We start from the raw sequence: 26,243 nt of genomic DNA, 5'->3' as shown, positions 1-26,243 counted from the left end.
CTTAAGTAAATGAGAAGGTTAGAGCAAAGAATGAGTAAATGAGTTGATTTCTTGGGAATGGTGAAGAGCATTAAAAAATATTAACCTTTCTATTTTTTTCTGGGTCTTGATTTGAAGATCAGTTTGTTCTCAGTGAAATTTATTTATAACTCAATCATTTTATCAGAAATGAGATTGTGTTATAGGCCGGCTTGAGATCTGAAGTAGCTTTATGCGATGAAGGCAGGTTGTAGGCTAATAAAGTCTTTGTGGAACCGAATGTTGGATTAAGTGTATTGCCTTTGTATGATTAAGTTAGCAGTATATGTAATGGTATTACTTTCTTGCTTTAAAGAACTGATACAAATTCCTTAAAGTATTTTAATAAGTAATAGGTTACTTTCATTATTTCTTGTTCAGGGGTTTAACTCTTTGTGGATTTACAAATTGCAGAACTTATTTTGTCAGTTTGATACTATAGTTGCATTGTGGAGTTTGTGCACTTTTCAGCTTAACTTTTTTGGGATGGGAATGAAATGAAAACTCCAAATATCAAAAGTACCACTTAATTACTAGCATGAAGCTGATTTAAAGTATACTATAGGACATAGTTGAAATAAAAATTTCATTTTTGGAAATTTTTCCTAGTACTGTTAGATCTTATTATACTTGTTTTTATCATTGAGATATAAATGAAAAGGCAGTCTGTAGGGATTAGTTTCAGATCTGATCTTTTAATAAAATATTTCTGGTAGTTATTCTTGTTTTTAGTGTAGAGTTGACTTTTAGAAATATAAATAAATGGATTTGTTGGATTATTGTATATTTTTCTTAGCAATACTCATTCTAGAAATACTTCTGTGAAAGTGTTATCCTTATAGACACTACTTTATCCCTTTTAAATGGGAAGATTACTAGAAGAGCAATAATGAATCATTTCTTGTTTTCTAAATATCAGATTTGATGCTGTGTTTGTAGCTAGATTTTAGAATTGTATGTGGAAACATAATCAATGTTAGATAAATGTGGTATAGTAGTAGGAATATTTGGTTGCCTATAGGGAATGCAATTATTGCACAAGTAAATAAAACTAGCTCTGTTTTTGGAATAAATCTATAGTTTTTAATCACTTGTTTGAATGGGATGGTACCATGTTAAGAAGCCCTGTGATAGCAAACACTTCTCTACATGTCATTCATATTTATATCCTACAAATCTTTCTTTTTCATTTCCATAAGATCTTGTAAGTGTCCCTTTCTACAAGTAGATTAGGTTGTTATGGATTAAGTTAATACGAATGCTGTTATGTTTTCTAAAAAAAGAATCATTTTTATATATAATGGTACGTTCTTCATGATGTTTTATCCATCTTGGGTTATGAGAACTTTGATATGCCTTTGCTAGGTTGAAAATTTTAGACTAAAAATTTGAAATATTGTTTTAATTGTTTAGGACACTCATGTGCTTATATATTTGGTATTAAGGGCACTTAGGAGTGGAAGTATCTCTTCAGATTGCATTTATTCCTTAACATTTGTGTACATTGATGAGATTTTAAATTAATTTTAGTTTAACTAATTCTAGTTTTAAAATACGGAAAAGTAGATAATGCTCTTCTAAAAATAAATATAAACCAGTAAGAAATTTTAAGGTAGAGGTTCATAATACATTTTTAAATTTTAGAGAGCTAGAACAGGCACATTATTTCAGATTAAAATGTTGTTTTTTCCTTAACAGACCTTCCTGATGTAAATGATAAACAAAGCCAAGCCATAAACGATCTCCTAGAAGCCATATATCCAAGTGTGGACAAGCGAGAATATATTATTAAGCTAGAACCCATAGAAACTAATCAAAATGCAGTGTTTCAGTATATTTCAAGGACTGATAATCCTACTGAAGTCACAGAGTCAAGCAGTACTCCTGAACAGACCGAAGTTCAAATACAGGAAACCAGCACTGAACAGTCTAAAACAGTACCAGTTACAGATACAGAGGTGGAGACTGTAGAGCCCCCTCCTGTTGAGATTGTTGCAGATGAAGTTGCACCTACATCTGATGAGCAACCTCAGGAATCACAGCCTGACTTGGAAACTTCTGACAATTCTGATTTTGGTCACCAGTTGATATGTTGTCTTTGTAGAAAAGAATTCAATTCCAGACGAGGTGTTCGTCGTCACATTCGAAAAGTACACAAGAAAAAGATGGAAGAACTAAAAAAGTACATTGAAACACGAAAGAATCCAAACCAGTCCTCTAAAGGACGCAGTAAGAATGTTCTAGTTCCAATAAGTAGGAGTTGTCCAGTATGTTGTAAATCATTTGCTACAAAAGCGAATGTAAGGAGGCATTTTGATGAAGTTCATAGAGGACTAAGGAGGGATTCAATTACTCCTGATATAGCAACAAAGCCTGGGCAACCTTTGTTCCTGGATTCTGTTTCTCCTAAAAAATCTTTTAAGACTCGAAAACAAAAGTCGTCTTCAAAGGCTGAATACAATTTAACTGCATGCAAATGCCTTCTTTGCAAGAGGAAATATAGTTCACAAATAATGCTTAAAAGACATATGCAAATTGTCCACAAGATAACTCTTTCTGTAACAAACTCTAAAAGAGAGAAAGGCCCTAATAACACTGCCAGCAGTTCAGAAATAAAAGTTAAAGTTGAACCAGCAGATTCTGTAGAATCTTCACCCCCTTCCATTACCCATTCTCCACAGAATGAATTAAAGGGAACAAATCATTCAAATGAAAAAAAGAACACACCGGCAGCACAGAAAAATAAAGTTAAACAAGACTCTGAAAGCCCTAAATCAACTAGTCCGTCTGCTGCAGGTGGCCAGCAAAAAACCAGGAAACCAAAACTTTCAGCTGGCTTTGACTTTAAGCAACTTTACTGTAAACTTTGTAAACGTCAGTTTACTTCCAAACAGAACTTGACTAAACACATTGAGTTGCACACAGATGGGAATAACATTTATGTTAAATTCTACAAGTGTCCTCTTTGCACTTATGAAACTCGTCGGAAGCGTGATGTGATACGACATATAACTGTGGTTCATAAAAAGTCATCCCGCTATCTTGGGAAAATAACAGCCAGTTTAGAGATCAGAGCTATAAAGAAGCCCATTGATTTTGTTCTAAATAAAGTGGCAAAAAGAGGCCCTTCGAGGGATGAGGCAAAACATAGTGATTCAAAACATGATGGCACTTCTAACTCTCCTAGTAAAAAGTATGAAGTAGCTGACGTTGGTATTGAAGTAAAAGTCACAAAAAACTTTTCTCTTCACAGATGCAATAAATGTGGAAAGGCATTTGCCAAAAAGACTTATCTTGAACATCATAAGAAAACTCATAAGGCAAATGCTTCCAATTCACCTGAAGGAAACAAAACCAAAGGCCGAAGTACAAGATCTAAGGCTCTTGTCTGGTGAGGAACAGTTACAGAGTTTTGCTTTTTTCCCCCCATCGAACTAAAAAAATCATTTGACCATAATTTATAGCTGGTTCCATTTTTAACACATGTTTGCTTCCATATATCTTATGGCAATGGGAACTGCAAGAGTAATGTGCATATTGCATTTACCTCTTCAGTGACCTTTATTCCAGTGGCTTGGGAACAAAAGTTAACTTCAGAACTTATCTTTCACAGGACAATACAATATAGTTGTAGGGTAGATGGCACAGGGTCAGTGCTTTCCTCCCAATGTTGTAAAATATATACATTTATATTGGCTTATGTTTACAATAGAAGTCTTCTGTTTAACTAACTTTGCACAGGTTTAATTTGGTTTAGTGACCTAGTCTACTAATACATTGTAGAAAAAGTGAAATATATTAGAATGAATTTGTGAAGGCGATAATTAGAGGAAAAGTCTTTTGAGGCACTGTAATTATTGTAAAAATTAATCTGTGATGGCTAAATAAAGTACTGCACTCAGAAGAAAAAATCCCCAAATTGAATTTAGAACAATTAGCATTTATTATTTACATTTAACATAGTGCTTCCAGTCAAAGGGGAAACTTGATAGATAGAAGTGTGGATTTTTTTTTTCCTTCTCCTTGGGAGTATGCGTTAGTTACTGTTTTTAGTTTTGATCTGTGGAAAAAGTGAATATATAGGTTTCAAATCTTTTCCATTTTGTTTTAAATAGACTTTTTGTGATCATTTCAACATAGTTAATATTATTAAGTAGGGCTTTTTGTTTGTTTGTTTTTGTTTTGTTTTGGTTTTTTGTGGTTGTGCGTTGTAAGAAAAGGAAAATCCCTATTGGGAAGAAAGAAAAAAATTTTACTTTTTTAGAAGGTTTTGGAATAAATGTAGATTTTTAAAATGCAATATAAAATAAGGAGTAGACTCCATATACTTGTTTTTGCAAGTCTCTCTATATTTTTAAAAGTTTACCTTCAGTACCTGTCTCCCTGTATTAAGGCATTTAATATATTTAATTAGTATTAAATTAGTTTTGGATTCAGGTTTTAAAGCAGTATACTTAGTTTGAGTGCTGAGTAGGTTAAATGTTGTGGTTTGAGTATCCCACATTTTTTATTTGTGTGGAAACTTGAGATGAAACCATCCTTTAGAAGTCATTTACTATTGTGTAATTTTAAAAACAAGGTTTTATTGGTAAACTCAAAAGTGTTCATTTATTCCCATTTCTCCTCAGATAACTTCAAGTGATGTACGAAAAGGTTTGGAGTTCATTTTTGTGGAAAGACTTTAAATTGGTGTTAGAACCACTAAACGTCTTCAAATGGTACTATGAGAAAAAAAAGGAAAAACAATTTCATAAATATTCGACTGTAACTGCTGTTTTCTGACTAAAATAATAACCATCTAACCACTTGTTTCTAAGGCACTGCCTCTCCCAGCACTTTCAAGTAGCTGTGACATTACCTATTGTCATCACAGTCCATCAGCTAACCACCCTTGACCTTGTGCATTTGGTCTACAGTTTCTACAAAAATGTTGCAAAGTTTGTTTTCCAAACAATTTGTTGATTAAAGCGATCAACAACCTGAAGAATATATATCACCACTGGTGATTTTTAATTGACAAAAAGACTATATCTTAGTGATTTTAGTTTTGTTTCACTTTATTTGGCAAAATTTTCATCTGGATTGTACAGATATATTTCCTAGTGAGTGTATGTTAGGACCAAAAGAGAAATTAGTATCAACATATTATAAATATTTAGCGTACTAAATATTTGTAATTATTCTTACATTCATTTATTTCTAACTTGTTCTCCAGCACTTAAATGTTTGAAAGTTTCATTCTAAAATATATACTACAGGAAAGTTCCAGTTCATTTTCATCCATGGATCATTACCCTTTTTATTTGTAAACATCTGAGGTTTTTATAAAAATTAAACATTCCCCTTTTTTTCTTTAAATTTTATACAAAGCACTTTAATAATAGATGCAACTTAATTTTTCAGTTTCTTTTTTTTTTAAGACTTCACATTTACTAATGTTAATATGAAGGTAGTAAATAGCTTACTGATATTTTATGGATGCAGACAATCCATGCACAACGACTTCTTATGATATTAGTTTATTTCTTTAAATATTGCTAAAAAAGGAAGATGGGAGTGAAACCCTGAATTTTTTCTTCCAAGTAAAATCTTAAATGACTACTTTAGATGATATTTGATTCCTACTGTAAAATTTGGAAAATAATGAATTCTTGTCCATTTTTGTAATCAAGATTTTAGGAAAACCAGAAGTACATCTATCTTTATGAAATATTGGGCAGGTTTTTGTGTATCAATATTTTGTACTTTTTAGGGAATATTTTATTTTTTAGTAATTTTTGTCAAATTATAATTTTAAAAGGTACAGCAGAGAATATACCATGTTTTTATATAGGTTCACACCTGTACTTAGGAGGGACCCTGTCCATCTATATACTTTTTGTATAAAATTTTAAAATGTTGAAGATCCACAAGGTCATAATAAAATGCTTCTATAGCTAGAAAAACATTTACCCTTCCCAGTGCTTTGCACTAAAATATACTGTGAAAGGAAAGTAGAAAGACTGTAACTGTTGCTGGAAATGTTCTATATTGAATGTACATGCTCTTGTTGGAAAAATGTACTATATGTGATGGAAATAAACCAGACTCAAAGTTATTTCAGCTAAATGTGCTTCAACAAAGGTGCATTGGTTGAAACTTAAATGTTTTATCAAATTTAAGTTTATTCAGTGACTATGAGCAGCTACACTTGAATTTTACCGATAGTTTTATTTTTAAGAATTAGAGTGATAATTTCTTTTTAATTTAAAAACAGATTTACATTTCCACATATGGAAAACTTGTACTTATAGATCTAACTTTAATGATTAATAGCATAATATATTTAGGGAACTAAATGTGTAGGTGGTATTTCATTTATAAACCATCTTCATTAGTTGCACATTATTAAATCTGTATGTTTGACTTTTGCAAGGTGTTATCTTTTATGCATTCTTACACACAAGACATATTCCAAAGATATTTTCCAGACTTAAGTGCCTACAACCAGTGAAAAGATATGAGTATTCCTAAAAAGCTGGGGGTGGCTCTTTGCTGTAGCCTCTCATCTGCATGTCAGCCTCTTGCTCTCTACTTTACTTTTTTAAATACTGTAGGGAAGAAAGAAAAATAGCCTGATGTGGGTGGAGGGGAGCCTAATTGCTGGAGTTCCTTTACTGTAGCTCACGTATTTCCACAGTACCATTCACGGTTTGTCTCCTCCGTCATAACTCTAGGGCCACAGAGCGGGAATTTAGAAGGTGGAATTGAGGATTCCAAGGACTGTCAAAAGGTTTCATATGGGTCATAGAGGAAAGAATAGCACTATGTCAGGATGTGTCTGTCTAATTTAGAATTGCCTGGAGAGAGTAGGAATATTTTATCATAGTAGACAAATTAATGGATTATGGCAGACAAGAGTTAGAGGCTAAACCAGGACAAGTTTAGAAAGGTAGGATGAACAAGTAAAAAGTTACTAGAAATTCTTTGTTCTTCCTATTTCTTTCTGGTCTTCATCCTTACTTTTTGGTTTTTATTTTGACTCATGAGCTCTGTCTTCTCAGAGGGCTTAGGCCTGAGGCTCTTAAGGAGAACAGTCCTAGGAAATTTGTGGCAGAAGCTTTTCTGGGTGCAGGCTATATGAGCACATATTTATAGCACTTTTTGTTGTGGGGACAAGTAGGTAGGCAGAGAGCCATCAGAAACTGCTTATTTTATATTAAAACCTATTTCGAGCTACAGATTATATCTACCTTTGTTGTTATTTGATCAATTAAGTTTTCCTATAGAATTCAACTCATCTTTTTTCCTGAGAAACCTTCCACACCTAAGTGCAGTGGAAGAGGAGAAATAATAAGAAGTAATGGCTTGCATTTCAACTTCCTAAGTTTGGATAGTGCACGGCAGAGCTGCATGGCTGACGCCGGTCAAGTGTTCATTAGAACTTACAGATACACCTTGAATTCATAATAACCTTTTTTGTTGTTTTGTTCATGTCTCTCTTTTTCCCCTCTTCCCTCCCTGCTTCAGGAAGAAAAGTTTCTTCTTGAAGAATATATGTATTCTTGCAGAATATATAAATTACCCATCCTTAATTTTTGGCCTACTTTTGTAGATAGGAGCTAAATTTTTGGTCGACACAGATTGCTGGTATTATTGAAAAGTACCCTTTTTTTTTAAGGAATATGTAATATTGCTTTATGATCTATAGGCTGTTCTACCCAGTTTGCTTCAAAGAGCTTATGGATGCAGTAGCAGGGAATTTTGTGGTTTTGCTATGGTTTTAGACTGTGGGTATGGACAGAGGAGTTTCTCAACAGGTGTTATGGCAAGAAGGTCTGGAGGTAGAGAGAGGCACGAGTGGGTATCATTTCCTGTTGTGAAGTTGCAAAAGATCTTTTCAAATAACATGACCACTGAAAAATGCTTCTTAAACTTTAGAAATTAGATTTCCAGGTTTCCTGGAAATATTCTAGGTCCTTATTTAGGAGTTTTAGAAGCTACCTTTTTAATGGAATCTGAAGATTACTAGGATTATGATTTAGCTGTGGCCCTCATAGTTGATCAGAAGCCGAGCTCTAAGATAGGTGCAGTACGATGCTGGCTCTTCTGTTGGACAAAAGCCTTCTGTACCCTGTGCTGTTTTTCCCTCCTCTGACTTTAAAAAGCTCACAGAAACCTCAGGATTGGAAAGGAGTAAGGATCAGCAGTCTTAAGAATGGCTCTACTTGTTTAGTGTCTAAGACATTAGGCGCATGATAGAATGCTACTCACCTGCAGTTATTTTGGCTTTTCTAATTTTGAACTTCATTCCTCCTCTCTCTTAGAGTTTGTTTCTGTACCATTTTACCTTGAGTTCTCTTCTGAATTTCTGGCTCTTTCCTTTTTTCTCTTCTGGTTAATTAACAGAGATCATTAGTACCAAGATAGCCAAAATGTTTTTTGAGAAGGTAAGAGGGTAGAAAGTCAGCTCATTTCCTCCTGAATCTTTATCACTCTAAATTCTATTTGTGGGGTTTATTGTTTCTTTTTGAACTGCTTCTTCTGCATGTATTCACTACTACCACACCACAAGCAGAGGGGAACTTAATGACAACCATAGTTGTGTCTGGTTGGGAAAATGCCCAAAGTTGGAGGTTTTGCTCTTTGTGTCCACTCAGAGTTAATTTGCTTGATTGTGTATATTTGAAGTCAGGGACTGTGTCTTGATAATTTTGTTTAGTGACTAGCACATTTTCATGTATACCCAGGCACTTCAAATAAAAACTTGATATTAAAGTAAGTGATAGCCTTTTCCCTCTTAAAATTGTGCTGTCATATACTTTGAGACTTTGGATCTTAATTTCATAAACTTTTATTACCTCCATGTTGATTTTACTTACTTTAGAAAATGCTATCAGTACTAAAATGAGAGTTTGTCATAATAAACAGAACTCTTAGTATTAGATAGTAGTAATGAACATTCATGGAGTGCTTACTATATGCCAAGCACTCTGCTAATCCTTTCCATGCATAATGCCCCTCATCTACCGAGATCTACCAATAAAATCCGCCAATAAGAACTGTTACTTCGTTATCTCCATTTTATAGAATAGGAAGTTGAAGCTTAGAGAAGTTCAGTGATTTACTTAAGTTCACATAGCTAGTAAGTTACAGAATTGAGACTTGACACTAGATCTGACTACAAAGCATGTGCTCTTAATCAGTGAACGTTACTTTTTTTTTTTTTGCATACATTTTATCATTTGCAAAGCACATTCGCTACATTACCTTATTGGCAGCTTGATCTGGAACTAGATTAGTTGGTGAAATTTTTGACCCACACATTATTTCCTGTGTGACTGTACAAGTTACTTAAACATTCTGTGCCCTAGTTACCTCACCTCTTAAAGGGGATATTTACCTCATAGGGTTCTGAGGATAAAATGAAAAGTACATGTAAAATATTTAGAATAGTGTTTGGCATGTTACAATAAATGTTAGATATGGTTACTGTAAGTGATTTTCATGGCATTTTAAAATGTGTAATTTTTTTTATTACCACTTAAAGTTTAGATTGAAAGGGGTGCATTAGAAGAGAGAACTTTATTGTTACACATCAGATTTTAACTGCTGCTGTGTATTTAATTGAGACAATGAAGACCTAACTATTACTATTTGCTGTCAATTTTCTTCTGATCAGGTATTACTAGTTTACCATTCTTACTCAGATTTTTCATTTATCTTGAAAAAGGTATTAGGTAGTTGTAAGCACATTCATTTTGAGTTAGGCTTTATTTTTATGGTTACTTCCCAGAACAACCCCTCTGTCTTAAAATCCTCATTAGTATCTTCCCTATCACACGAATATTTTATTTTTGGTCATGTGCAGAATAGTGACATGGAACAAATATAAACTGAGTAACATAGCTGAAATGTTTCTATAAAACAAAAGTATATGTGCAGTACTATTTGAAAGAAAGCTTCAGTTACGGAACTAGTGGATTCTTAGGGAAAGCACGATTTGGGCCAGGTCAGGAATTTTTTTGGTAAATGTGTCATGAAGAGATAAGAAGAAATGGTACTTTTTCAAGAGTCTTGCCACTGGTAGTCATTAGTGGCAGTATTCCAGATTTCAGCTGAGGCCCAAGTACTGTTAGATTATCTGCTGAGAGGTTTTACCCACACACCTGACTGTTCTTGATTTTGCTTTTTTAACAATAAGATAAAAATTTTAGGGGCACCTGGGTGGCTCAGTCATTAAGCGTCTGCCTTCGGCTCAGGTCATGATCCCAGGGTCCTGGGATCGAGCCCCTCATCGGGCTCCCTGCTCGGCGGGAAGCCTGCTTCTCCCTCTTCCACTCCCCCTGCTTGTGTTCCCTCTCTTGCTGTGTCTCTCTATCAAATAAATAAAATCTTTAAAAAAAATAAGATAAAAATTTTAGTATTTAGGGACTTGTATAATTTGCAACATCAGAGAACCTTTGTCCGTAGGTTTGGATGAAACGTCATATTCTGAACTTCAGATCAAGTGCTGGGCTTCCAACACCTGTGTTGTGTGGCTTTTTAGTGATTTTGATACTCAAATACTTGTGCCAGGTGTCTGGAGCATATTCCTGTCACACAAAACACTATAATGTCTAAGGAATAGAATGATGTGCTTGAAAAAACAGCCAAACCAAAATAAACCAAAAAACCCTCACCCTGAATGCTTGAGCAATAATAACTTGCAACCTATCTGGGTGTCCCTGCTTTATATAATCTATCTGGGTGTCCCTGCTTTATATAATCTCATAACTTTTTTTTAAAGATTTTATTTATTTATTTGAGAGAGAACGAGAGACAGCATGAGAGGGAAGAGGGTCAGAGGGAGAAGCAGACTCCCTGCTGAGCAGGGAGCCCGATGTGGGACTCGATCCCGGGACTCCAGGATCATGACCTGAGCCGAAGACAGTTGCTTAACCAACTGAGCCACCCAGGCGCCCTCATAACATTTTCAATACAAGAGTGTGTAATGATGTTATGTCCAGAGGAAAAGTTACTACACCAAAATGAACCCCAAGTGCATGGAACTGTTTTTACAACTCAGGTTTTGAATATTGGTTTTTAATCTCTTCTGTGGGATTATCCTGGAAATAAATTAGCTCTGAGAAATGGAACTGTGGCTTTTAGTCAGACTTTCTTTCTAAGCTGTGCAAAAGTATTTTTTAAAGTAGCTGAGACTCTTGCATAGATTGGTGCTTTGGTAGACCTGAACCCCAAAATACCTGTTAGTTGTGACTGGTAGCATTTATTTTGAAGAGAAAGGAAAAGCAAGGAATACTTTTCTTCTAAGAAAAAAATAGTGAAGACTAGGAAAATACTGTGTGCACAAGTGATTGGATTATATGAAAAAAATTATACTTTTAGGGAAACGATTTTTATGTAGTTTTCTTGAATTTTTGACATATAAGTTGTTAGGGGCGTTTTGTATAGGTTTCTCTAGGAGAGTGGCTTTGTCATTTTCAAGCCTTTTGATCATTAGATATTTTTAGAATTCCTTGGAATTCAGTGTGTTGGGCATTTGTAGATGGTTGAGACTTTCTGAGCTTCATTCTCCTTTCCTTTGAGTGAACAGACTTCGAGGTGATAAGATAGGCTAATGGGATTATCATAAAGATAGGCAAGAACACACTTAGTGTAATTTATGAGTAATTTTCAGTATATCCTCAAGTTAAACTTTTTTCAAAACATTCTCATGTTTTTCCAGTTTGTCCTTTCTTTGCTTGGCCATCCTGACTAGCCAACTGTTGTTTCTTGTGATATGAGAGAACAAAATCACTTATTTGCCATAAAATTCGGACACAAACAGAATATTGCACACACAAGAGGAAGAGATGGTTTTGTTTCCTGTAACTTCCCTGGATCGCTTCTCAATCTCTAAGTGCACAATTGTAATGATAGGAATTGTTAAATTTTAGGGTTGAAGATGCTTCTTTGAAGGCCCTTTTTTTCTAAAACAGTTATCTAGAGCTAAGTAACAGTGTCTTCAAATCACCGATGCTACAAGATGGAAGTAAGACCCACAGTGCTTGAATTACTACCCACCACCCAGTTTGCCTTGTCATCTAACTGCAGGTGTGTGAGTGCATGTGCACTCATATAAAAATATTGTACCACACTTTTTTTTTTTTTTGGTTGCAGGCAAGACAGAGCTTTACTTGGTCTGTAGCAAGTAATGAGAAGTTTATTAGATAGCTTTGTGTGGGGAAATAAGGGAGATCGAAGTGGCCAGACCTTATGTACAAACTGGCTTCACCATATGGATTTCAACTAGGTCTTAATAGAAACTGGAAAAAAATTAATGCAACTCTAGTGACTGGGTGTGGCCCTCTTAGCAGCAGAAGTATTACTTCTCTGCTGCTATTGGCCCTTTGCAGATTCTGCTTTTACTTTTTATTTTTAAACGAATCACCTCATTCTGTATCTTCTCTATATGGTTATAACTGCCTCATTACTTCTGCTGCCTGCCTTCTCTGTTTTTCAGCTAACTTTCCCTCTGTATAGCCTGAGTTCAGACTCCTGTAAGAAAAAATCTGATTGGTTGAGTTAGATACATTTCTTCTTGGGCAAATCTCCTGGCTCTATAGGTTGTGGGCCATAAGTTGCTCTTCGTAGATTGGCTGCTCTTGGGATATGTGCTGTCCGTTACTCCTGTCATTGGTGATCCTGGGGGAAGTCAGTGACTTAAAACACGTCTGTGGATCCAATAAAAGGCATCTTGGTGGGAATCTTTTAGAAGAGGGATCTGGATAGTCCTAGGGCGCCTGGGTGGCTCAGTTGGTTAAGCGACTGCCTTCGGCTCAGGTCATGATCCTGGAGTCCCGGGATGGAGTCCCGCATCGGGCTCCCTGCTCAGCGGGGAGTCTGCTTCTCCCTCTGACCCTCCCCCTCTCATGCTCTCTCTCATATAAGTAACATCTTTAAAAAAAAAAAAAAGAGGGATCTGGGTAGTCCTAGAATGTAATCATCTTTCCAGTACATGTGATTTTCTTCCATTTTAATGGTGATATAATTAGATAAATGGGATTAAGAGTACACTTACTGTGATGAGTGCTGTGTAATATATAGAATTGAATCATATTGTACACAAACTAATAGAACACTGTATGTTAATTATACTACGATTAGGAAAAAAAGAGTTGGTAGGTACCAGATTCATGGTGTGAATCTATTTTGCTCTGGGAAAAAAAAAAAAAAAACCCACCCAAAACCCCATAAAGGTGATAGAATTAAAGGTAACCTGGCGGTTTAACTTGTATGTCATACAGCACCAGTCCTTTCCATACTGGGAAAATGTGGGAAAGTTTTCTGATCAGCGTCTGCAGTTCCTTTTCTGAACTGACTGGTGGTGTTTCCATCTTTGGCTTTGCAGGTTGATATAGCCTGCAGGTTTCACTCACAAAGAACCATTACATCTCCTGTAACAGCACATTAGGCCATTCTGCAGTTGCAGCTGCTTTCCACACACTTCCACCTCCAGTTATGCTGCACAGTTTAAGTTGGTGATTTAGTGAATCCTTCATGTATTGCTTCTGCTTTTCCACTTGTTATTTTCCATATTTGGGTTCACTTTGCAAGAGCTGCTTTATATCCTTTCGTTCATTCCTTCAATGACACATACTATTGAGTGTCCATCATGTGCCTGGCACTATTCCATTTTTTGGGGAAACAGAATCATACGGTGATTAAAGTATGGATTTTTAAGAATCATGCAAACCTGAAAAAAAAAATCATGCAAACCTGAGTTCAAGTCTGGCTCCTTAATTCACCAGTTACTTCTAAACTTCAGTTTTCTTGTCTATAAAATGATAGTATTAGAGACTACCTTATAGGTAGGTTTTTTGTGGGAAGTTATAGAAATTTAGTGATATATTGTATATAATATACTTAGCACAATGCCTCGCTCAAGTAAGAGCTCAATAAATATGCATTATTACTGTTGTAGTAATCACTAAAATTATTATCAGTTTGCTGCTGAAATACTTTCTAGCACTTAGTTTCTGGATATCTTGCTTTGCCATTTGCAGTTCGTTGCCTTTTTGTTGGCATTAATCCAACCGTTTAATGAAAAGTCAGATGTGACATCTGTGATAAAGCCAAGATACACAGCAGTTTATTAAGTTAGAACATATTATTTTATGGGTCTTTAATCTGCCATTTCTGATAGCACCTTTTGCTGATTGTTGAAGAATTTGTTGAACTTTTCATATAATTTTGCTTTGTGGTTAATGTAGAGTTTGTACAGCATGTATGGTTTGAGTAGCAAAACTCAAAGCAGCTTTCGGTTTTATTCTTTTGTTGTAAACATTGGCTGTGGGTACATGGACATACTCGAGTTTATAAGCAAAAATCATATCTTCTCTTTGTGCCTCACAGTGCACCTGGCATAACGCAGGTGCTAAGAGAATGTTGAGGGAAGGAAAAGGAGGAGGCAGGAACATTACATCAGTTATCTTCAGGCTTATCATCAGTCCACACTGTATCTCAGCTTTTAAATTTTTCTTACCATTACCTCATCCTCTGATCTATATAGTTTCTCTACCTGTGAGCTCTTCTTTGTTTCTGTTGCTTCCGTTGTCGGCCTTCTGTGCGTGAGCCTCTTAGCTTCTGTCATTGCTGCTTAGTAATGGTGACAGATTCAAACTCATGGGAGTGCTGTGTTGGCTGTATACACTGTAAGTAATCTATAATCAGTTGCACACTGTATGGGTGTACGTTTATTGATTTTTTTGGATAATTCCTTTAAAGGTTTACTTTTGTTTAATTCATACCTCTTGACTTTTTGAAGTGCAGCTCACATTTCACTTCCTGTTCCAACTCCCAGATCTAAACAAAAAGCAGCAACTAATCGTTGATTGCTTCTTCTGTCATTTGTGTAATCGTAGGAATTGGAATTGATTAGTTAATTTATCTCCTTCTCACATTGCCTACTTCAGAACTTTTGCACCATCCTTAAAGCCCCCAACTGTGTTTTTGGTCCCTTAATAAGTGCCATAGCCTGTATCATGTCAAAAGGTAGAGGACATTTCTTTATGTTCCCCTCCTGCATCACAATTATTTTTTGTCTTCTCTTCCTGCTTTGGTTCTTTGCAGAAAGAACTGTTCTTCTTTTCCAAGTCCAACACTTACACCCTCACCAGTCTTCTTCCCCGAGACCTTCCTCCAACAACCCTCCTGTTTCCCCCCTCCCCATCTTCTTCCTTTCCACAAGCTTCTCCCCCTGAGCTCACAAACATGTTCAAATTCCTTTCAGCCAGAAAGTAAATTTTGCCTCCCTACTATCTTCTGTCTAGTTACTGCCATCTGTTCCTCCTTCCTTTCACTGTCAAGCTTCCATGTGCTTTCTTACTGCTCTGTTTTAGCACTAATTTCACTGTAACTGTCTATTTCCTTGTCTTCTTTCTCCTTTAGACTGTAAAGCTCTTAGATCTGTGTCTTGATCACCATTGATTCCTCAGGGCCTAGGATGTTTCCTGCTACATAGTAGGCATTCAGTAAATACTTGTTGAATGAACGAACGATTTGGTGTCATTCCTATACCCTTCTCTTGTGAACCATTGGCAATTTTTTCTACCCCTACATTTCTATTAAAAGTTTACTTGAAGGGCATCAGTGGCCATGTAAATGCTAAGTCTTGTGGCTTCTTGACCTCTTCATGGCCAATAGTGCTTACAAATTTACTTTTCCCAGACTTTTATGGTCACTTATAACTGGGTCACCTTGGGCTAGTCTCAGCATGGTATTGCATCCAAAAAAAATCAGGCCCAAGATTCTTTGGAAAATAATGCATCTATTTCCTATTTTACAGAAATTTTCGAAGGAGATAAAAAGGTACAATTACATAAAGTTTAGTAAACTTCATACAAGTTACTTTACCCATCTCTCTTCCCACATCCTCATATAACCTGGCAGCTTCCTCAGTCTTCTGTAACATTTCCCCCAAAACCTTTTGTAAGGTTTTTACCAAAAATCCCTTGTTCACTTTCCCATCTTATTTTCTTCCAAGAATAACGTTTTCCAGTTTAAATCATTTTAGCCTCTCAGCTTCTTCCACTTCTTTTCTATATCCATTATCTTGCTTAGCATTCCAAAAGTCTAGAACATTCTCTTGATTTCATCGGTTTGCCCTTACCAACTTTCTTTGCATGATTTTACCAAATCTTGAAGATCAGACACTATGTCCTTCAGTGAGTATTTCCTGACTTCCTAGGTTTGGCTAGGTTTCCCCCCTGTATGTTTCTGTAGTGCCCCATCAATAACTATATTGAAACAATCTATTTGTGCCTCTTCCTTTGGCTATAAGCATCTTCAGGGTAGGGCTTCTATCTTTTCTTTATGCCCCTGGCATCTATCATAGCACCTGGAACATGGTGGATGTTGATAAATATTTACTGAACGTTTGCTCCTGTGAACTCTGATTCTTTCTCTCTTGCCACTGGCCTTTGTTACTAGGCCTTTAAATATGGATCAAAGTTTCCTTAGTCTTTTTTTTTCTTTTTTTTATACTGTCTCAGTGATTCCTTCACTTCCAAAGTATCAGTTATCACTTCAGTGAAGATGACCCCAGACCTATTTTCAGCCTGGCTATTCTGATTATAAGATCATTTGTTTTCAAAGTTGCATGTCAGACATCTCTGGATGGATGTTTCTCTAGGATCTTAAATGCAACAAAAACTCAGTAAACTAAACATATTATTTTCACTTTAAACTTGTTCCTTCTTTATGTGTTCCCTGTCTCAGTTATTCATGCTCCTACCCTCCCAGTTGCCTAGACTAATCAGAATCCTAGGAAATACCTTGACTTTTTTTTTTTCTCTTATACTCTTCGCCTAATCAGTGATCAGTGCCTGTCCATCCTGCTTTTGAATGTTTTTTACATTTGGCTCTTGCCATCTCCATGTTTAGTAGTTTAATTTGGACTCTTATCTTGTACCTACACTATTGCATTAGTCTTGTAACTGACCTCCTCTCTAATCTGCCTTCCGTGCTGCTGTCAGAACTATCTTCCTAAAACACAGATCTGCTGTTACTGTCTGTTCATCACTTGACTGACTTATTCTCAGGTCTTGGCTTAATTGTCACTTCTGAATAAAGACAACCTAGGGTCACCTGAGTGGCTCAGTCGGTTAAGCATCTGCCTTCGGCTCGGGTCATGATCCCGGGACATGGTCCCAGGGTCCTGGGATCGAGTCCTGTGTCAGGCTCCCTGCTCAGTGGGGAGCCTGCTTCTCCCTCTCCCTCTCTCTCTTGGCTCTCACTATCTCAAATAAATAAATAAAATCTTTAAAAAAAAAAGACAACCTAAAGTACGTCTTCCTTGTAGTTCTGTTTCATATTCCTTTCCTTCTTGTCATCTAATACAATTTGTAATTATGCTTATATTTGTGCATTGATTTGTTTAATGCCTGTCTTCCCACTGGAGAGATTTATGTAAGAGACGAGGAGAGTTATGCAGACCCTGTGCCTAGTACAGTGCTTGGGACATAGTTATGCTTTGAAAATAGATGTTGAATGAGTGGATGGATGGTAGCTTATCAGTATAGGCAAACAGGAGATAGCAAAGGCAGAGAAGTTACAGGGTCCTAGACTCTTCCTACATTCTCAGAGACCTTGGTCTGTAGTTCTGGCTTTTCTATAATAATGGGCTTCTCCCTTCTGTCTTTTGCATTTATTTCCACGAGGATGGGAGTCAACAATTACATTACCCCACACTCACACTAATGCTGATGTGACTGCAGTTGATTTGGGGGCCATTGGGTGGTGGCAGCTAGATTTGTTTACCTATTATTGATAGGTGGTACCCTAGACATGCAGGCAAACAGGTATTTGCTAGGTCAAGTTAACCCAGATTCCTTTTTAGCTTCTTGAGTGATGCAAGCCTTTATACCACGTGTTAATTAAAGTGTTTATTACCTGTAGGACTAGTTGTATTGAAAGAGGTATTTATTTGCCTTTTAAAGATTGAAGATTTCAATTTTACAAACTTTTATTGAACAGAAGCTGAAATAAGTGGTTTAAAAACATCTAGGGATAGATCAGTGATAATAAGCAAATTAAACTTTTTTTGCCCCTGTGAAGCCTGCTCTGGTATCAAAAGTCAAAGAACTTGATGCATTTTGTAGGTTGACTGGTTTCATCCATTCAGTAGGCATATTGAGCTCCTGCCTTGTGTGAGGCACTGAGTTAGGTGCTAGGGTTACAGTGATAAGAAACAGTTCCTTTTCTCAAGTATCATAGAAGAAGAACATATTATAAGGATACATAGAAGTGGAATATTAAAACACGCTGAGGGGTTGGGGAAGGCTTTTCATAATTCTTAAATTCGTTCTTGAATTCAGTTTTGAAAGAGGTTAGAAAAACTTCCAAGTGGGTACAGAAACATGAGACCACGTGTAGACCAAGGGAAGGAATATGAGACAAAGTGATGGCCGAATCAAGAAAGAAAGATCTTTTGTACCAACTAATTTGAATCATATTTTGAAGATTAGGGATAGCTGTTGAAGGATTTGAAGCAGGGGTATATGATAGCATTGAGGAGATTGAATTGGGGTGGAGAGTAAGATTGGTGGGGAAATCAAATAGAAGCCAATTTCAGAAATCTAAGTAGGAAGTGATAAGGGCCTAAATTTAGGTAAGGCAATGAAACTGGGGAGACAGATATGGATACTATAATTATTTTGGAAGTGGAATTTTTCAGGCAGTGGAGATGAATAAGGAATTGAATATGATTGCCAGGTTTGAAAATTTTGGCTGGGCAGGTGGGTTACACCATTCTTCAAGGTAGAGAACATAGGAGGAAGAACACTTTTCTGGGGGGAAATGAAAGTTTAGATGTGTTGAATTTGAGGTGCTGATGGAACATCTCATTGGAGATGCTTAGTAGGACCAGTAGATACAGACTAGAGGGCAAGAGAGAGATTGTCCAGAGGCCTGAGATTTATGAGTCATTAGTGTATGTGTATTTTAAGCCCTAGGTTTTGAAGAGGTTACAAAGAAGAATAAATAGAGTCAGCATATCATACTCACATTCTTCTGGTTTATTGTGTAATTTAGGTCAGTGCTTTCTATTTCAGTTTTGCATTTGGGAAATGATGTTTGGCTAAGCACTGATTCTCCGTCTGCCCCACCCACTGCTACTTTCTGCTGCCATGTGAACAGTCTATAATGTAACATATATTTGATAATACTCTAAGAAGTGCTGGATAATTAAATTGTAATACTGTGAGGCAATGTGAACTAACCTGTGTTTTATTTAGAGAGCTTTACAGAAATCTGTAAGACCTATTTTAAAAGATTAACTTTAGAAAGGAAATACCTTATTTTATAAAAATAAAACTACTAGTGTTACTAGAACAAGATCTGCTTGTTGAGTCCTATACCTTGGATATGTCCAGGATTTGGTTGTGATTTAGTCCCTTTTTCTTTCTTTCTTTCTTTCTTTCTTTCTTTCTTTCTTTCTTTCTTTCTTTCTTTCTTTCTTTCTTTCTTTCTTTCTTTCTTTCTTTCTTTTTCTTTCTTTCGAGAAGAGGAGAGAGAAAAGGGGCTTGGGGAGGGGGAGAAGGAGAGAGAGAGAAAGAGAGAGAATATTAAGCAGGTTCCATGTCCAGCGCAAAGCCCAATGCAGGCTCCGTCCCACAACCCTGATATCATGACCTGAGCCAAAATCAAGAGTTGGACGCTTTGCTGACTGCCACCCAGGTATCCCTAGTCCCTATGCTTCTGACCAAGGCAGAAACTATTTTTGAAAACTAGGAGGAAGCCATCTCACTAAACTAATAGGATCTGACATAATCCATAGGATAAACTTAACTTAGTATCCACAGTCAGAATCTAAGGGGGAAGATGTGCTATTAAACCCTGAACAGATGATTGAAGTATATTAATTTTACTTTTCCAAGCTGCACTTTTTGGATAGGTGAATATTTAAGATAACAGTTAAAAATTAGGTCCTGCATTGTCATATATGTTCCTGTGGCCCTCACTGGTTTCTCCCAATTTCTTTTCCTTCCTTTCTGAATGAAGGTTTAGACCTTGCCATCTAGATAGCCACTAGAGCTCTCCACAGGTGGAGGTTTTTGTGCCCTCAGAACTGACATGAAGCAGCTTGTTTACCCTGCCCAGGCCAATGGATACTGAGGAGGGTATGCAGAATGAGTTTTAAGAAGTCAGCCCTGCTTGGGATTGAAATCAGTGACTTAATACTGAAAGCACAGGTCTGTATACCATTTGAGCTATCCAGCTGTTGATTAACTTTTAAAATCTGCCTTTAAAGGCAAGAATTCCTGGGAGACTATCTGTGTCAAGTTTTAATAGGTGAATTTTATGGATGAGTTATAACCCTTAAAAACTGAATTCAGTAATAGAAATGCTGACAGACTTGAACTGAAAGAGGACAGCTATATTATAGTCTTATAATCTGTAGTTAAATGAGAAAAGAAACCTTTAAAGTTTTCTGGTCTAATGCTTTGAAAACAATTTCTTTTTCTTGTTATTTGAACTTTAAATTAATAATAAGCATTAGCATAAACCTAATATCCATGTCAGAATAACACAAGGCACATTGCTGTAGCACAGAATTATTTTAAATCATCAACTTTTAACTAATACTTGTTTCAAATCTTCTTTTCTAAATAAATTTGTTCTTAAACATTTTTTCTTTCCTGGCAGGCCCCTATATGCCCATTCTCACCTCAGTAAATCACTAAGAGATTATTGAATAAAGGTAATTTATGTATTTAGGCACTTGTAGGATTGTAACAAAAATTAAGAGTGGAATAGAATTTTAGTATATTGTCTGCATTGAGGACTTCATTTGTTTAATAACCTTCTTTATATTTGTTGGTATTCTTTCTTGCCCCATGCCACCATTTTAGAAATTTTGTTTAGGAATTTCTTACAAGATTTATCATGTTACAATAACACACACGGATTTTTTATCCATAAGATAATGAATACCTTGAATTTATATTCTGTATTATGCCAAAATTTGTTAAGTGGTCTAATATGCTTTTAGCTTTACTAGATCACTGAGAGATAGAGGGTGGTTTTTTGTTTTCACATTCTCTCTCATTTAGTAAAATCCACAACACTCTATTACATCAACTAGACCCAGTTCACAGGCTTAATCAATAGAAACGTAAAACTGGCACCTCTTGATTTCCTGGTTTTGTGTATCTTGGGTGGAGCTGACTCCTGAGTATGAAGGTTGTGATAGGAAATGATGCTAGGTACTTGCAAGAAAATACTGGAAGGGGTTTGCCAAACATCCTGTTTAAGTATGATTTTTCTCATACCTCAGAGCCCTGCCGTATTAAAAGTTGCATCTAGGTGAATATTGATCTTGTATTTGAGCCTGTTCAGTCACTTTTGACATAATACTAGCATGGCATTACTCCTCTGTAGTAGTCTGCGAAGGAAATTTGGCAACCCAATATTTGAAATTAATTTCCAACAGGTTTTGCAAAGTTACTATTTAAAATCAGACTGTGACTAAAACTAAATCCATCATTCTGCTACCAGCACTGACTTCCCTTGCTGACTTTATTTTGTCCATGCTACCACCACCATTTTGCTTCTCACGCAGATTTCAAAATCCTATTTCTTTTATGAATCTGTTCTTGATAGCTCCAACCCCTGGTGATCTCTTCCTCGGATGAACTCACGACATTTACCTTACCACTTATTTTGCACTCTCATCCTTTGTGTTGTTATTGCATTATTATTTAACTAGAATGTCCCCACGATTAGACTCTAAGCCCTTTGAGGCCCAACAGTCTTTCTCTACAGCATCATGAATAAATGGATTGCCAAGCCTCTTCCTATTCTTTGTTCTCCAGATGTCAATTTGGGTTTCTTTCTTTTCAGGGTCCTCTTCATGTCTTACTTTGGCCTAAACCTTCTATTGCTCTCCACTTGGCTACTTTGGTTCTCTTAGTATCTTGTGTTAATGAAGATTAAGAATGATTTTAGGAGATTCTTGGGCTCACTTTATGTGAATAGGGGGTGATTTTTCAGGCTTTTTTCCTATCTCAGGATCCATTTTTTAAACTCTGCTACAAAAATTCTATCCTTTTACAATTATTTTTAGTATTTATTCATTTATCAAAGTATATTCTGGAAGTCTGTATTTTGGAAGCAATAGTTTAGATATATAAAAAAGGAGGATTAACTGGAAACAAAGAAGAGAAACACTGTTGAGTTGCCAAACACAAATTTTATTCCCAGACTCGCTTGCTATGGTGCCTTTTTTTCCTTATAGCCTCATGGGAACAGAGCAGGCAGAAATGTAAATAATTGTAATATCACGTTATATAAGTCACTGCAAAGTAAGGTCTTACAATTATATTTCTTTAGCCACCTGGCATTTTGTATGTACCATCTTTTGAGGCATAATTCTATTGAACTGCAGATGGGGACTCTAGAGATTTAGTAGAACCTCATTTTAAAGTGGAGAAAGTTGAGGTAAGTGATTGCACCAGGTCACACATGTAGTTAATGAAGAAGTCAGGAATAGAGGCCAGCTATCTCTTAAAGATTATTTTAGTAGGTAATAACACATACATGTAAAAAAAATAAAACAGTACGATGAGGTGTTCTGTGAAAGGTAAGTTTTGTCCTATCCCATTTCTCTATTCCCTCATTCTCTACCCCAGAGTCAAATTACCAGTTTCTTGGGCTTTCAAGAGCTGTTCTATGTATATATAAACATATAAATGTATACATTCCCCCTTGATGAAACTGGTAGCATGTTTGTATACACTCTTCTGTACCTTTTTTTTTATCACTTTTTTTTTTCCACATAGCATATGTCTGAATTTTGTAGAACCCAGATATTTTTATTCTTTGGTCCATGAACTTTCATTTTACTATATTGTCTGTCATTTAAACAACCAGTTTTTTTTTCATGTGAATGGACAAAGTCTTAAATTATTCTTTGTTTCTAGTATATATTGAATTCCTCATATGACCATAATGTAGTATTTCACATTACTTTCAGAAAGGAATCATGGTCATTGATTTATTTTATGATAAATGTTGAAGTTAAAATAAGTGAAATATATATAATAATTATTATTGCTAAGTAACCTAAAATAGCTGATTAGGATATTTGCTTTTCCATTTGAGAAAGAAATGACAGGCAAAGTTTTCAGGAAAATGATTTACCTTTAGATGTGTAAAAATCTGGTATGTACAAAACAGTTTCTCAGTGCCAGTGAAAAGCAAAAGCAATGATGTTATAAATATCAAACCACAAATGTTTATTTTATAAATTCTTTTTTTTTAAAGATCTTATTTATTTGACAGAGAGAGACACAGCAAGAGAGGGAACACAAGCAGGGGGAGTGGGAGAGGGAGAAGCAGGCTTCCTGCTGAGCAGGGAGCCCGATGCGGGGCTCGATCCCAGGACCCTGGGATCATGACCTGAGCCGAAGGCAGACACTTAATGACTGAGCCACCTAGGCGCTCTTATTTTATAACTTTTTAATACCTTTTTTAAAAGATTTTATTTTTAATCTCTACACACAACATGGGGCTTGAACTCACAACTCCGAGATCAAGAGTCACATGCTCTACTGACTGAGCCAGCTAGGCTCCCCTATTTTCTAAATTTTTAAATCTCCAACCTCATATGCAAATAACAGATATGATTTTTCATTTGTTTCTCAAAACAGATTGTAACTGTGTTTTAATCTTCTTGATTAAAGGGAGCATGACTCATCACCTGTATAAAAATGTATCCTTAATTTTGATCATTCTGGGTTTATTTTGGCTAACATAATATGTATCAATGCAATTATGGCTTTATTTTTCAGAGATTAATGGGGCCTAAAGAACTGCCTGATTTTAGAACTTTTGGGCCAAACTATATCACAAAAGGCAAATCCATTAAAAAAATATGTCCCATGCCAAATGTCCATGATAGGATTAATAGAGGTTAAGGATTTATATTTGAATTTTACTTTAGGTGGACAGTAATCCTGTGTTCTCCCTAAGACAGCAGTACTTCTCAGTGCATTATTTACTGAGTAATTCTGTTTGAAAATAGTATTAATTATCACTCCATTACTGATTGGAAAAAAGTTAATCATACTAAAAGTATATTTTCATAATACTTTCACAATAGTTAAAATTCACTAGTGGAACAAATAAGATCGTATCTTTGAGGCTTATAGCATTAGTGCAGCTTTTATGTGTGTTATCCTCAACCCCGGACACAGGGTTCTACTGGTTCTTACTGCATTCTGACTCTGGAATTCTTGGTGTAAGACTGAGAACTAGTCTTGTCAAAAACTGTGATAAGTCATGTTAGAACCTTGCTATATTTATAGGTCTCTCTCCTATGGAGATGTTATCAGAAAACAAAAACTGACAAAGCACCCCAAACAAAAACAAAACCCTTAAGTAACCATGTATTATGTGAGACACAGGAAATGTTTTGATATCTCTTCTTTGGTGTAAGTTTGTAAGTCCCAATTCTACTTCTACTTGAATTTTTTTTTTTTTTTTTTTTTTTTTGTGTAGGTGACTAATTTAACAAGTGAAACAAATGCTTATTGGTGCCATTAAAAAAAAATCTTGAGCCTTCTCTGCTGTAAAAACTAGGCTCTAAATTCACAAGGTGGTGCCCTGGATTCTGGAGAAACACTGTATTTTCTTCCTCCTTTTTCCATCATTTTCATTCCTAACTGGTTCTTTGTGTGTGTGTGTGTGTGTGTGTGTGTGTGTGTGTGTGTGTGCGTGCGCGCACATGTGTATGTGTTTATGTGTATTTGAGATCACATGGCATTGTAGTTTGAAGATGGTGAACAAGACACGGAGGGCAGGCTAGCTTCCCTGCCGGGCCTCAGGTAACTTTGACATGGCCATTACTTTCTAAGGCTGGCCTTGATTACTGGTTGATCTAGCAAGGTGACTGGGTGCTAGAGAACTGGGTCACTAACCAACCTCCTAGATACTGATGTGTAAATTCCACAATGCTAGTTTTAAAATTTGCAATGAGAGGTATCAGGCATACTGGTTTCTCATTTTTATGGCTCAGTGTGGTTTCTCCAAATAGGCAAGTCTATAATCTACTAAATTATAATCAGAAGGTTGCTTGATGAGCATTGAATCAGCTCTCAGTGACCAAAATCAGCAAGTTCTGGTAGTATAATGCATTCATCTTTCCCAAGGAATATATTTGCTACTCAGACCAGATGTTCTCAATTCTCAGAGCATCCTTTTTACTAGACTAGGCTGCAGACAGATGGCCAGCTTTTGATTTCTTGATTTTTTTCTTAAATAGTTACTATAGATGATCTCCTTTAGCACATTTTTTTCCATTAGAGTTTAATAAAATGGCATTCATATCTGTAAAATAGCTCAGTGCCTGGCATACAATAATTAAATAACTAATATTGTTAAGTATAAGTGGTGTTGAGTTCAGGTCACCTTGATACCTGTAATGTCAAAGACAGTATTTTGGGCCATTTCTTTAGATAACTGATCTGTTCCATCTTTTACATTTTGAGTTATTTTCATTCCTTATTCTTTAGTTCTTTTAACTCCCTAATTTCATTTATCTTTAATGTTGAATCCGTGAGCTAATTAGGACAGTCCTTTTTGGCTCTGAATGATTTTGTTACCATTTTGTTTTTGAGACTTTGATTCTTTTCAAATTTCAGTTTTTTTGCTCCAGAATACCTCATTCCCCACAGTTTCCCATCTGCAATGTGAATCTATTGAAAGAGATCATCTTCAAGTTACTGTTCAACTCTAGAATATATATAGTTTTATATCTTATTTGAACAGATGATGTCAGTTACAGCCCTTTCCATCTAATCATGCTTACCTTCATTTCAAGCTCTGCTTAAAATCTTTCTCATAGAATGTAAAGTTATTTTGGAAAATGGTAGCAGCATCTGGAATCTTAGAATAGCAGGATGGCCACGGAATGGGGAGGCAAATGATTGAAAACCCCAGAGCTTAGAGGTATGATGATGGTGAATTCAACAGTCAACAATGATGTTGCAGCTATGACAAATACACATTTGGCAAATCAAAACTTTTTGTATGAAAATGAGTACAGAAAGGAAAAATTGAGATGAGTCTGTTGGTCACTCCAGCAACAATGAGCATTGTCAGCCTTTCCCTTTTCATCCATCCAGGGATCAGTTATTCTTTTAAGAGTGGCAAAACAGATTTAGGAAAACAGTGGAGACATTGCCACAGCTCTTTCTGGTATT

The 26,243-nt window shown here is 35.9% G+C and overlaps 1 protein-coding gene across 5 annotated transcripts in view; it reads left to right on the top strand.

Moving 5' to 3' along the window:
- Nucleotides 1-26,243, top strand: part of ZNF800 (zinc finger protein 800) — a 46,630-nt gene that overhangs the window by 17,117 nt on the left and 3,270 nt on the right. For 4 of the 5 annotated variants that reach the window (XM_073899157.1, XM_073899158.1, XM_073899156.1 and 1 more), the window contains one exon: nucleotides 1,717-3,409. In XM_073899157.1, the coding sequence (XP_073755258.1) occupies nucleotides 1,717-3,409 (1,693 nt within the window). Of the gene's footprint in view, nucleotides 1-1,716; nucleotides 3,410-4,646; nucleotides 8,780-26,243 lie in introns of those variants that run through there. The other variant, XM_025865635.2, reaches the window with a different exon arrangement.

Source organism: Callorhinus ursinus, unplaced genomic scaffold (genome assembly GCF_003265705.2).
Source record: "Callorhinus ursinus isolate GAN/ISIS: 27379988/994484 unplaced genomic scaffold, GSC_fseal_2.0 scaffold12, whole genome shotgun sequence".
Lineage (NCBI taxonomy): Eukaryota > Metazoa > Chordata > Mammalia > Carnivora > Otariidae > Callorhinus > Callorhinus ursinus.
The sequence above is the reverse complement of the archived record's forward strand: the minus strand, read 5'-3'. Positions and strand labels throughout refer to the sequence as shown.